The sequence below is a fragment of the Oreochromis aureus genome, linkage group 4, assembly GCF_013358895.1.
Source record: "Oreochromis aureus strain Israel breed Guangdong linkage group 4, ZZ_aureus, whole genome shotgun sequence".
NCBI lineage: Eukaryota > Metazoa > Chordata > Actinopteri > Cichliformes > Cichlidae > Oreochromis > Oreochromis aureus.
In genome coordinates this window covers 3,334,952-3,349,317 of record NC_052945.1, presented here as the reverse complement: position 1 = coordinate 3,349,317, position 14,366 = coordinate 3,334,952, and the positions used below count along the sequence as shown (strand labels likewise).

Here is a 14,366-nt window from a genome sequence, read left to right as displayed (position 1 = left end):
GGTGGCTTCCTATTACACAGACTTGTGTCTGTAAAGGCAGACTGCATGGCTAGGTGCTTCAGTTCATACACCTGAATTCAAATATTAATTCAATTCAATTTAATTCAATTTTATTTATACAGCGCCAAATCACAACAAAAGTCGCCTCAAGGTGCTTTATACTGTACAGTATACTCTATAATAACAGATACAGAGAAAAACCCAACAATCATATGACCCCCTATGAGCAAGCACTTTGGCGACAGTGGGAAGGAAAAACTCCCTTTTAACAGGAAGAAACCTCCGGCAGAACCAGGCTCAGGGAGGGGCGGGGCCATCTGCTGTGATTGGTTGGGGTGAGAGAAGGAAGACAGGATAAAGACATGCTGTGGAAGAGAGACAGAGATTAATAACAGATATGATTCGATGCAGAGAGGTCTATTAACACATAGTGAGTGAGAAAGGTGACTGGAAATGAAAAACTCAGTGCATCATGGGAATCCCCGGCAGCCTACGTCTATTGCAGCATAACTAAGGGAGGATTCAGGGTCACCTGGTCCAGCCCTAACTATATGCTTTAGCAAAAAGGAAAGTTTGAAGCCTAATCTTGAAAGTAGAGATAGTGTCTGTCTCCCGAATCCAAACTGGAAGCTGGTTCCACAGAAGAGGGGCCTGAAAACTGAAGGCTCTGCCTCCCATTCTACTTTTAAATACTCTAGGAACAACAAGTAGGCCTGCAGTGTGAGAGCGCGAAGTGCTCTAATAGGGTGATATGGTACTACAAGGTCATTAAGATAAGATGGGGCCTGATTATTTAAGACCTTGTATGTGAGGAGCAGGATTTTGAATTCTGGATTTAACGGGAAGCCAATGAAGGGAAGCCAAAACAGGAGAAATATGCTCTCTCTTTCTAGTCCCTGTCAGGACCCTTGCTGCAGCATTTTGGATCAGCTGAAGGCTTTTCAGCGAGTTTTTAGGACATCCTGATAATAATGAATTACAGTAGTCCAGCCTGGAAGTAATAAATGCATGAACTAGTTTTTCAGCATCACTCTGAGACAGGATATTTCTAATTTTAGAGATGTTGCACAAATGGAAGAAAGCAGTCTTACATATTTGTTTAATATGTGCGTTGAAGGACATGTCCTGGTCAAAAATGACTCCAAGGTTCCTCACAGCATTACTGGAGGCCAAGGTAATGCCATCCAGAGTAAGAATCTGGTTAGATACCATATTTCTAAGATTTTCAGGGCCGAGTACAATAACCTCAGTTTGATCTGAATTGAGAAGCAGAAAGTTAGCGGCCATCCAGGTCTTTATGTCTTTAAGACATTCCTGCAGTTTAACTAATTGGTGTGTGTTACCTGGCTTCATGGATAGATAGAGCTGCGTGTCATCTGCATAGCAGTGAAAATTTATGCTATGTCTTCTAATGATGCTGCCTAAGGGAAGCATGTATAATGTAAACAGAATTGGTCCTAGCACTGAACCCTGTGGAACTCCATAATTGACCTTAGTGTGTGAAGAGGACTCTCCATTGTCTTTTGGCTCTCAGCGAAGGTGGTCGCACTTTTCTCCTCTCCTCCTTACCCTTATCTTCCCTGCTTAGCCTCTGTGTCCTTGTCTTGTCTCGTGTGTATTACTTTCCCTGGAACAGTCTCTCACTGTCGTTCTCTAAAACCTAAAAGAATTATGGATTTGATCAACTGGTCTCTGAATGCTATTGACACCCTTTTCTCAACGAGAAGTCTGGGCTCGGGAGAGCCTGAGTGCCCTGGAGGGACTTTCCCTGCCGGATACACGATGGACGGGTGGCAGACCTGGAGGGTCGTGTGCCTGGCGGGACTGTCGATCGAGGACGCTGAAGATATCTACCTATTCGGAACCATGATAACAGGGTTCTTGCTGATCGGAGCTGGCCTGGCCCTGGTTTATCAGAGAAATAAGAAAGCGGAACCAGCTGTTCAAACCGCCCCAAGGCTGCCCGCTGGATTCGAAGCGATCGGACGAGGCGCGACCTCTCACAACGAACGGAGCATGGTCAACACCTTGGAGACGCTTACAGCTGCTGTGAAGGCTCAAAGCAACACCATTGAGCATATGGGGGGATACATCAAAGAGAGGCCTGCTCAAAATGAGACCCTTGAGCGACAGTTGGATCACATCACGGAACGGATCACTGCAGCTGTGAGGTCTCAGAATCAAAAGAATGACAACAACACGGAAAAGAAGTTTGATACCATCATGGGGAGGCTCGCGGCTCTCCAACGGGAGATTGAGGGACCAGCGTCGGAGTGTTAAAGAGCAGCCTGACATTCTCCTGGCCTGCTCGCATGAAAAATCAACAAAACCAATATCGAAATGCGGACATCACCACGGCGCCAGCTGCAGGCCCAAGGCTGGAGCCGAACACTTACTCCCTGATAACGACTGTGATGACTATTCTTCCCATCCCAAGGCCACCTGGATCGGCTGGAGGACTGTTTACTTAGCCTGATAGGGCGAAGGACAGTGTCTCTGCTGAACTATGGACACGCAGACACATACACTTACACTGATAAGCACTCACTGATCCCCCCTCCCCTCCCCTCCCCTCCCAACGTCTTCGATGCTTCCCTCCCCCATGATGTGGACACCGGGTTAGCTGGCGGCGCAGTCGAAAGGTTGCAGCAGTCCCAGATCAGATGTGCACACTGTTTATTGTGTCATGATATCCCCCTACCCTACCCTGTGGCTTGTCGTGTCTTTCATAATGTTGTGCTGTGGTTATTCATGTGCTTTTTTTGTGCAGAGGAGTTTTTTTGTTTCCTGCTCCCGTGCTGTCCTCCCATGGAAGCACAGCATGAGAGGAGGTCTCTTTTTTTCCTCTTGTACCGTCCCTTTGTTGTGTACATTTCAGTGTTCTTTCTGCAACGCTACCGATCTCCGACTTGTAACCCCATGTGATGTCTGTGTAATGTGTGTAAGGTCGGGGGGGGTCCCATCTCACTGCAGGGCAACCTGCTCGTGACAAATAAAGCTGATTCTGATTCTGATGTACAAATTGGAGTCTATTAGATAGATATGATACAAACCACTGCAGTGCAGTACCTGTAATACCTACAGCATGTTCTAATCGCTCTAATAGGATATTATGGTCGACAGTATCAAACGCAGCACTAAGGTCTAGCAGGACAAGCACAGAGATGAGTCCACTGTCAGAGGCCATAAGAAGATCATTTGTAACCTTCACTAAAGCTGTTTCTGTGCTGTGATGAGCTCTGAAACCTGACTGAAACTCTTCAAATAAGCCATTCCTCTGCAGATGATCTGTTAGCTGTTTGACAACTACTCTTTCAAGGATGTTTGATATGAAAGTGGTGTGACTCAATACGCCAGATAGTGTAGCTAGCAAGCTCCAGTAGTTAGTCAAGGAACGTGCAAAATGATGTTACTCAGAGCTTTCTGGATGATCCGCACTCCAGGCCAGGTACAAATCAACAAAGAGATAAAAGGTTTATCTTGAACAAAAGTCGTCAGTTCTAACAAAGTCTAGCAAGTCTAGACATCTAGGTGAAGACTGACTTGCATATCTTGTATACAACTTTGATTTTGGAACCACTTTTTTAAACACGATAATGTTAATTAGATAATTAGAACAGTAATAAGGTCAATCTCAATCCAAAGTTAACATCGGATTAAAGTGTAAAATGGAAATAAAAACAATGGCGTGATTAGCAGATCTCATACACCCATATTTTATTCCCAACAGAACAAAGAAAACATGTATGATTTTATTTAAAAAAAAAAAAAAAAATCAGCTCATTTTGAATTTGATGGCAGCAACATGTGTGCAAAAACTGAGATGTGGCAACAAAAGGCTCTAAAAGTAAACAGCTGGTTAACTGGCAGCAGGTCAGTAAGATGATTGGATTAAAAAGAGCATCTTGGAGAGGCAGAGGTTCATCAATCTGCAAAAGAACTGCTTCTACCAACTGGGGAGTAATTTCAAAATGATGTTCCTCAATCTAAAACTGTCATCTACAGTATATAACCGATCAAAGGATTCTGACAAGAAATCTGTGTGTGCAAGGGACAAGGCTCGAACCAAGGCAGGGGCGACACTGAAGCAAACCCAGCCAAGACGGGTAGGGCCAGGTATCGTCACTGATTTCTAGATTCTGATTCACATGGTCCCGATACGATTCGATCCACGATTTCGATTTGATTTGGGGACATTTTGACTAAGACAGTCAGAAATATTATAATTCTGATCATTTATCAGTAAGGACACTTGTGAGACTTCAGAGGTGTAAGCATCACAGAAGATGCCTCTGTGTCAAAGTAACTGAGGATAAAACAGAAAAACATGAAGGAGATTTTCCTGGCCAGACTTTTTATAGCAGATAAATTTAAAAATATTCTGCAGTAGAACAAAAACGGAAGAAAACCAAGAATCAACATATGAACATTACCTGATGCTGCTGAAGTGAAGCAGAGCAAAGGTACAAAGGTTTTATTAGAGACACAGCTAAGTGTTTTGCAATTTGGCATCATTTTAAAAAGTTTACATTTCTTCGGTATCGAACAGCAGAAATGAGGCTTTCTTGTCAGAAGTTCTAAAAAAGGAGAGAGAGAGAGAGCGCTGTGCAGGAAGTGTCATTTTATCGTGGTGGAAGCAAAACAGCAAAAGTCAGAGGGAATCCATGACGATGTTTATGTGAAGCGAAATGTGAAGCTTAGTTTGGATCTTCTTTTGCTGCTGGTTCAGTCCGTTTCGGTTGGAGAGAGATGAAACCTGCAGCTTCAGAATCTAGCGCAAAAAACCCGTAAACACAAAGCGCGGACCCGCCACATCAGAATCTGTGAGCTGTGGGCTTCCAGCTCTGATGCCGTGTACGTGCCGTCGGGTGAGAAAGCCGACAGCCCACTGAGGAGCCCACCAGGGGCTCTCAAAAAACCCTGCCCCAGAGGGAAGGTACCAGGTGAGATCCTGGTATCCATAATGTGGACAAAGTTTCCTGATCCCTTGTTTTCATCATCATAAAGGACCTATGAGTCAAGATGATTAATAAAATTGCCTTTAGAGGTAAACTGGAGCCAAATTGTATGCAAACACTGTCAGAACACAGTTATTTTTGTTTGTTTGTTTTTACTAAAACCATCTTTCCACCATAAATCACATAAAATGCAGCCAGTCCAGCAAACAGAGGTTTATTAAAAAGTCCCGGGTGGGTGGGGGTGGGGGGGCTCTTAGGGGTAAACATCAGTCGGGAGCTGGAAGTCTTTGAACGTGTAGAAGGATATGTCTCCATAGTCCACCACAGCTATGACCACTGGGATATCTCCACTCTGATAGGCCAGCAGCTTGATGGCTCGCAGGTCGGGCACGGGATCATGGAAACTGGGACACAGCAGAGAGGGAGTCACAGCAAAGCTGTCAGTTTTATGAGATCACAGCAAAGCGAACAGTAACCAAGTGGACCCAGCTATAGTTTACTATATTTTCCACCATGAATTGGTCTAATTCTTCTACAGCTCCTTAAAGTTTACTGAAACTGGTAAGAATACTAGAAAGCTGCACACAAAATGGAAGTTTTTCATCTTTTTTTAGGTTTTAATTTTATTGTAATTTTACATTTTTAATCTCTACACTGTGACATTTTGCATTGAACCGTGGCTGAAAGACCGACAGCAGAATGATTTGCTGCTGCAGAAGCTTCGAATTTTGAGTATTCCTGCAGAAAATGTTTGAACCATCAAACATCTCCAAACACAGACGACATACACAAAATAACAAAGCAGGAAAAAACAGCCTGACTGTGAGGACTTCACTGTAATTTGTTATTAATCCAAGTATCACAGAGTTATCAGTTTTCTTATACTTTGCTGTGGAAAAGACTGAATAAAGATTTGATTTATAAGTTGTCACAGATTAGGGCTTTCTGCACAATTAGTGTTTTTTGTATAATATATATATTTAAACTGTATATAAATATTTATAATTTTGTATCTAAAACCACAGTTAAGATATTTTAGACACTAAAATAATTTGATTGGTTGATCCAGGTTGAGAAATGCTGCTGCTTTATCACAGCTCTGAATAATTAAGCAGTTATTAGTGGTTAGAATCACACAAAGCAGGAGAGAGAAAGGCTCCATTCATGTTCAGCTAGCGGGACATTCATTTAATTTGAGTGAAGCATCTTTTGTTTTTCCTTTAAACAAACTAATCCTGAATAAATACGCCGTCGGGCGGCGATGTGGTTGCTGACCTGCACACACACATGCGTGAGTACGGTTTCCCCGGGTTGCTCTTCTTGAAGTCGGCCACCGTGTCGGGCTGGTAAACATTGAAACAAATCCTCCAATCATCCGCATCTTTTAACCTGAGAGGACAAAGCACAAGGTCATCCTGAATGACGCTGACTGCATCAGTACAACGCCCACGGCCTTCATGGTCTGTAAATTAAAGACGGCAAAATGTGACAGCGGCGAGACGACTGAGCAATGACTTCGTTTCTTTTCAGTTCATGTTTTCTAATCACAGTAAACAGACGGAGGCTGCACGGCGTCACCGCTCAAAATCAACCCAGTGTGATTATATAACCCCACACGAAGTCTCAGATCCAGCTCCAGAAAACAGAAAACCAAACATCTGAAAGTATCGGGGGAGATTTTGGGGGATTCAGTCACTGCCCAACCACAACTACCAGAACAAAAGTATCCAGATCATTGACTGAAGGTCAGAGGTCAGGCTCGGTAAAAACGGTATTTTCTTCCATTATAAAAAAATGCAGTGCAAATTGATTGAGCAGACTTGCACCATTGGCATAAAATTAAGTGTTTTTCAGAAAAGGTCTTGTCTGAGATTTTCCGTAGGTGCACCTCTGGCATTAATTCCAAAATCCTACGTCACCTTTTTCTCCAGTTATCACATTCACGAACTTGGGTGCCCATCAGCTTTGTAGGACTGAGGGGTAAAAACGTCCGACTGCTCTCTGAATGTGGATGAAATCTTAACAGCAGAGTTAAAAATAACACATCTGCTCATGTGAGTAAAACAAATCCTGGATACCTGGACGCTCCCTCCAGCAAATGAGTCGGTTTAATCACGCTGATTTTTTCCAGAAGTTCTCCTGGAAAAAAAACCTCATATCACACAAAACACTAAAAAAACATTTAAATAAAAATCTCCTTCAGGGTCATGTGATCTCACCTGTGGCGATTGGCTGTGTCGGGTCATGTAACGGAGTAACTTCCCTGTTCCACAGGTGTGCTGGTCGACCTTCCCGCTTACCCTTCCGCCTCGCCATCAGCTCCTGATACTCCGCCCAGTTTCTGCACCGCCGTACCTTTAAGGAAGCTCCGTATAAATTAAATTTCATCGTCAGTTCCTCTGATAACTTTAGTTTTTACAAACCTCTCTGTTTTTGTTGACGTCCCACCGCCGCCTGTATTTTTCCTTCTTCTGCTCATTGGCTGACATCTTCACCTGCCGCAAGTTTATTTTCTGCCTCCAGGCGCCAACGTCACAGAAGCCCACCTTCAAATCCCCGGGCAGCAGAGAGGGGTCTGGAGGGGCCAGGCCACCGGGGAAGTGCTCCCTGGAGGTGGAGCCCAGGTCAGGGAAAGAGATGGAGCTGAAGTCCCAGCACGAGGAGACAGATTTGGAGCCATGACCTGAATCTTGGTCCGAGTCCCCGAGAACATCCGTCATCCACCAGCTCCTGCCCCCGCCCTCGTCTGCTGAACTCTGGGCCTCCGGAGGCTCCGGAAGCTTTTTATCTTCCTCGCCTTCATTGCATTTATCCTCCTCCATCTTCTCAGTGGAGCATTCCTCTTGAGCTTCAGCACGGCTACACAGAAGAAACCTCTTATAAGACTTCTTATATTTTTGTTTTAACAGACTGAGGTGAAATGTTAAGCTTAGAAACAAAAAACTGACCAACAGTGACTATAATCGGTCACTTAAATGCACCACGTTCATCACGCTGAACTATGAAACAAACATTAGCAGCTCACACTGCCGTCCAGCAGAGAGCAGCACAGACTCAGCTTTCATGTGGAGGCATCCAGATTTCTTTTTGTAGCTACAGAGAAAACTAAGAGTCCTGATATAATAATAATAAAAAACAATTCCTCATTTTTATTGTACAAGGCAACAGCTAAATAACAGGTTTTGTTACTAAGATGTAGTTTCACAGATTGCAAAGCAGCTCTTTACCTGCACGTCGCAGTGGGGGTGGAGGAAGGGGTGGGGCTGAGGCTGCGTTTCCTCTTCAGCGTCCTCCCTGCTCGATCACGTGACTGCGGCAGGTTGAGCTGCCTCGCATAGGACGACGACTCAGAACTGCAAACACACAAACATCCACCTACGGAGGCTGTTCCCACGCATACTTAACTTTCCGAGGCCGATTCATATATTAATAGATACACTAACGCTGCCATCCCTGATGCTCAATCATCTTTATTACCTTAAATGACTGAAGGGTAAATGTTACCTGGGATCAAACCTGAGCACCACATAGCCGAGCCTCTTCAAATGCCCAAACACCTTTGTGATGAAAAAGAGTCGTTAGCTCATTTCACAGGTGACATTTTCACAGGTGTGCTGGAGTAAAAGTTGCACCTGATATTGCTGAAGGCTCACAGTGTTCACCGACAGAAACTTCTCGTACCCGTCCTGGATGGAGAGGGGCAGGTCCTGATAAAACACCTGCAGGTTTCCCTGTTCCCATAACAACACAGACACAGGACTAATTATGTGCTCCGAGGAGGAAAACTGTACCGCAGCAACAGGTTTTATCTGCAAACTCACACACTCCATCAGGTACAGAGCCTCCTCGGGGAGCAGGCACTGCTTCCCGTTTGCGGAAAAGCCCATTGTCTGCCAGAACTTCCCCTGCGGAAAAATAAGAAAAGATCCAGCAAAGGAGCGACTGAGGACAAGCAACTATGGAGGAGCGACTGAGGAGGAGCTATCGCAGCAGCTTTTTCTAGGTGATGCTGTGACAGTGAAGCAACTCACAGCCGGAGACTGAAGCTCCACAATCTGCTCGCTGGGAATCCATTCGCCCTTCACGAGGTTTCCCCTGTGGATTAAAACAGATGGAAACCATCTCACATCAGGACACACACACAAACACATGTTGCTGTATGTGTGTGTGTCCACCTGATGGCCTTATAGCAAAGATTTGGGCTCATTTTTGAAAAACATTTTAAACCTAAAAGACGTTAACGTTCACTTCACTCAGCACTGCAAATGATTAAAAGTCAAATGTATTATTGCTGTTTATCCACCTGGATTATTTTGGTGTTACCCAGTTCTTGTTTTAGGTTCATGGTGCTTTCAAGGTTTTCTTGTCTGGAATCATGTTTCTATTTTTCATTTATTTTACTGGATTTTTAAAAATCTACTCACACAAACACAAGAAAAGCTTTAAATCCATCACTGTGCACATTTACCTAATTTATCCATCCCCTTCTGTGAAAGGACTGCTGCTATCTACCCAAAGGAATGTGATTGGAGTTTGTTTCAGAACTTAGATTTTATGCTATTTATGCCTTTTTTTGCTGCTCTTTTTTTAAACTCATTCTTTTAAACTGTATTTATTCTTTTTAAACTGTATTGCTTGTTGCACTGTAGAGGCTAAATAGTGGCTGCTTTCAGCTCCTTTCAAGGACAGAAAGGTAGTCAACATCGATGGTCACCCATCAATCTAAATGTTATTTTGTCTAAGCTAAGAATGGAGCTTGTGGATGTTGAAACTCAGGTGAATGTTAGACAGCCAAATTCTTATATGCACCACCAAAGCTGGGCCTGATGAGTAATCCCTCCAGAGGGGATGAGCAGTACTCACAGCCTCTCCACTCTCTCCTCTGAGACGAGGCTCCAGTGTTCATTCAGGCTCTGCTCGAGTCGCTGCTTCTGCTCGTCGGAGTCATCGGGGAAGAAGTCCTTCTGTCCTCTGACGGGGATTTTGTGACTGCGGGAGCGAGCTGCGAACAGCTCCGACGGACTGAAAGTTGTTAAAGAAAGACAACATCGCTCAGCTGTTTGATGCACACGTGATCACAGTTACTGCCACTGAAACACTGAGAAGGAAAACCACTGCACTGCTTTTAGATTGGAGCCTGAAACAAAATGTGCTGGAGGTGTTTGAGGGGGGCTTTCTTTCAAAAGTGAGCATCTTTTCTGTGAAAAAACGTGTCCTTCTCGATTATGTTGGAAGCTTTCTGCTAGAACACAGTAAACGTGTGAATAACTGTCAGCTGACAGTCTTTTCTTGTCTCAGTTTGAAAAACAGCTTTAAATAATAATCTGTGCCAGGGAAGAGGAAGGCGGTGTACAGCAAGTGTTTCATATTTTCCTTTTAACAAAATGCAATAACAAAAACATTCTTGATCAGCAGAAGAGGAAGAAACTCCAGAAAAATATTCAACACAAGGAGAATCAGACTCTAAACCTCCCACTCTGGAGTCCCTCTTTTATCTTGTTGCTCTAACTGATACAGACACTCAACAGAAACACAGCAGGGCACAATAACGCTCATGCAGAGCAGCAGGGAAATGGTGCAGTTTTTTGGGGGAGAAAATGCGACCAGATAACATCGTTGTTTAAGCCATATATGCTGGGAACTACGGGCCAACGAGTAAGAAACCTCAGAGCAATCGCTGAATCAGATCTTAGCGTGAGGGCCAGTGTGAGGTCTGTCACTAAATCTGGATTTTATCACATGAAAAACATAGGCAAACTTTTCTCTCTCAGTAACTCATTAGACGAGCCGCTGCAGTGCTCCCCAAAGGGAGCAACTGGAAGAAGAAGAAGAAGTTGAGGCTCGACTCATGTAATGCTCTGTTGTCTGGGCTATGCAAAAATGTTTCATATCAACTACAACTGATTCAAAACTGCAGCCAGACTTATAAGAGAAAATCTAACACCAGTTTTACAACATGCTGGCTGCCTGCTAGTTTGTGCAATGACTTTAAAATCCTTTTAGCTGTTTTTAAGGCACTTCTTAGTCTCTGTACATCATATTTGTCTCACATGGTGCCAGGCTACGAATCATGACAGGCCCGTGGGTCCCAAAAAGCAGCTTTTAGCTTTTATTTTGTGTACATTACATTGCTAAGAACTGCATGTTACTTGTTTCGCTGTCTAATTTGTTCCGTTTCTGTTTCTCAGTTATCTGAAGCATTTTGAGCTGCACAGGTTGTTGTAGTTTATTTGTGTTTCATTTAACTAAAGTGATTTTTCTTGCCCACGTTCAGTTCATACCTGAGTTTTAGGTAACTGTAAAACTTGTTTATCTTTCTAGCAAAGCTGCATCGATGTGAAAGATTATCATGACAAGAAAGCAGCAGTCCCCAAGTTACTGGCATACTTTCCAGGCTTTGCATGTTGGTGTATAACGTTAGTATCACTTATGAAGTCCATCTGCGTGTAATTAAAGTGCCATCCTGAGTCATAAAGTCGTGACTCAGTGCCACGGGATCTCGCCCAGACTTGTTTTAAAAGGACTCCACCCTGATGCTTTGTCTGTGTGCAGAAAAACAAAAACAGCAGACTTCCAAAAAATATTTTACTGTTACTTAATTCCTAACTTTCCTAATGCTTTCTCTCTCTCCCACGGCTGTTTTTACCAAAACACACAACAGAGGGAGACAGAGAGCCGAATACAGAGTGTCAATATTTCAGAAAACGTGTCCAGATAATATTTCAGTAACAGTGTTTCTCTGGAAACAGCTGTGCAGCTTCGTCAGTGCGTTTTAATGAAACTATAGGCGTTTTCTCTTCAGCACGTATTCGCGTTGAAGCTAACAATTAGCTTTAAACTAACCCGTGCTACCATGTGCACAAGAACTCTGAGAGTTCCGACCACAGTGATTCAATGACAAACAGACGCTGAGGGAGAACACCAGAGAAAATACCGCTACCCTGCGAATAAACCCGCTCACAGGTACCGTTAAAGGTAAAAACACACCTTAAAATTTCACTGTAGAACTTCCCTTTATCGTCTGTGTTGTTTTGATCCGCCATGATGCCGGGTCTCCCTGCTACTGCAGCGCTCCTCTGGGTCCTAGTGACCGTCACATTCATCAGTTATAAAGTGGCCATCAGAGGGCGCCAAAGGGCTTAAAAATAAAGCACAGTTTAAAATCAGGGAAGAGTTTTTCCAGAATACTTGATTTGTTTCAGCCGAAACAAACCAAAGGGTCCCACAAGAAGGCAGAAAATTGGATCAGGCATAAATACAGGGTAGAAAATTAGTGCAGAAAATGTTGGTCATGCTTTTCAGGCTCATGTCTACTAACGGCGTTTAACGATTATCCCCAAAAGTTGATTCTGTTCATCTGGACGTAGAGTTTTCAGAGGGAGAAACGTTTCGTCACTCATGCAAGTGACTTCTTCAGTTGACCTGCAGTCAACAGAATCAACTTTTGGGGATTTACTTACCTGGAAGATTGAGCATGCATCAAGACGTTTAACGATTAGTTTGTTGTAAATGACTGTTTTGCAAGTTGAGAGCTTCTTTCGTTTCATGAAAAATGAAGGAGACATAAAATCTTACGTTTATTTAAAGGGTTACATTTCAGTTTTATAGCCTTTCATTGAAGGTAATGTCATTTTAAATATGAGTCTCTGAGAGATGTTAGTGCAAGTGAGGGAGGAGATGTATGGGCTCAAATTGTGGTCATAAATATTTTGTACTTGTAAATCAGTTTCATACTTGTAAATTAGGATTTGTATGTGTAAAAAGAATTTGTGTGTGTGTAAAAAAGATTTGTGTGTGGACTTAGCCAAAAAAAATACGTGTGAAACTCTGCAAGTTACAAGTACGAATTTTGACTCTATTTTTCTTCCTCTTATCTGATTGGTCAATGTCATGTCAATCACAAATTTAACTATCCAATCAGAGAATAGATGGGTTTGGGCTGTCGGAGGGGCGCTTTTTTGAACTGCAGTGTCCTTCAAGGGTAATACAGTTTGAAGCTGGAGTATCTCTATGTAACTATCCGATAGACGCTAGGTCCCCTAACTTCCAGTAGCTGTTGAAAGGATAAAGTTGTGGTATATCAGTGGTTAGAAATACCATTATTACCTTAGGATTAGTTTAACACAAAGTCAGGGCTGACCCGGGACCGTTGCTGTGAGTCACAGTGCGCAGCATAAAGGTCCTTTCACATCGGACGCAGGATGTGCTGCTAATGCTAACTAAAAGCAAAGGATCCAGAATTTGTTGCACTGGCTGCTGAGCTCTGTGGGTTTTTGCAGCAGCTCTACCTGTACTAGATGCACCTGCTCCTTGTCCAATCCAATCCAATCCAACTTTATTTATATAGCACTTTTAAAAACAACAAAGTTGACCAAAGTGCTTTCCAATAATAAAACAGAGATAGCAGTTAAAAACCATACATTAAGCATACAATGAAATCAATAAACAAAATAAATATATAATTGATATAATTCTATCTCTGACTTTATGTCCTCTACAAGAGTTTCAGTTTTCTTTGCTAGTTTGCTAGTTTTCTTTGCTAGTTCTTCAAATGTTCAATAAAAACATGTATGCTAATTCATAATGAAGAAAAGCTTTGTAACTTTCCCCACTAGTGAAGACTGTCATTTCCACAACACTGCCCCCCCCCCCCGAGGTCCGCAGCGCTGTTGAAAAGGCTCTGGAGCTCCCTGTATTAAGCACGCACACCTGTGACACAAAAATCACCAAACTCGGACCACCACAGACTGTTTTCCTTCGTGGTGATGAAGGAAAACGCTGGGCTGGCATGTAAAAGGTAGTGGTGGGCGGATCGATCCAAATATCGATAGTATCGATACCAAGTTGGCATCGGTATCGGATCGATTCTAGCCTGGTGAGATCGATTCTTTACTTTGAGTTCTGCTCATTTACAATGCTGTGCTTTCAGCAAAGACGAAACAGCCAGGTGGCTGGACTTGCCGCTCCTGTGTCAGCGAAGAGCAGGCACACTTTGCTCCCTGTCCACCACGCTTATGTTTCGGTGTTGCGCTGTCACGTCACGTGACTTAGACACTTTGGGTTTTTTTAAGTTGTTTACGTATTAATTATATTTTTACCAGTTGTTTTTGATGTTGAGAATTTTAATTGTAATTTTTGTATTATAGTTTATTAACAGTATTTGTTTTAATTTGTTTACTGGCCCCGCCACATACCCCCATCGCCCGCTTCAGGCCGGGGAGCCATCCGGCCGAACCTACTCCCCACTCTGCGAGCAGGCGAGGGAATCGGCCCGGACCATCGGCGCCCCATGCCCCGGCCCAGCGACAGGGAAGTGTCCACTCTGGTGGTCGGCCGCGCCTCCAGCGGAAGCCCCAGAACCTGTAGCGCTTCCCTGAGGGAAGCAGGCTGAACATGTTGAAGCCAGGG

The 14,366-nt window shown here is 43.5% G+C and overlaps 1 protein-coding gene across 1 annotated transcript; it reads right to left on the bottom strand.

The window, feature by feature from the left end:
* Positions 1-4,707: 4,707 nt before the first annotated feature.
* On the bottom strand, positions 4,708-12,045 carry tsen54 (TSEN54 tRNA splicing endonuclease subunit). The gene is made up of 12 exons (XM_031732227.2): positions 11,946-12,045; positions 9,822-9,980; positions 8,990-9,053; positions 8,780-8,863; positions 8,591-8,689; positions 8,463-8,515; positions 8,186-8,311; positions 7,382-7,817; positions 7,178-7,313; positions 7,037-7,097; positions 6,234-6,347; positions 4,708-5,362 (listed from the first exon to the last, which is right to left on the bottom strand). Exons 1-12 carry the CDS (start codon positions 11,999-12,001, stop codon positions 5,212-5,214), a joined length of 1,539 nt encoding a protein of 512 aa, XP_031588087.1. The 5' UTR covers positions 12,002-12,045; the 3' UTR covers positions 4,708-5,211.
* Between the last annotated feature and the right edge of the window lie 2,321 nt (positions 12,046-14,366).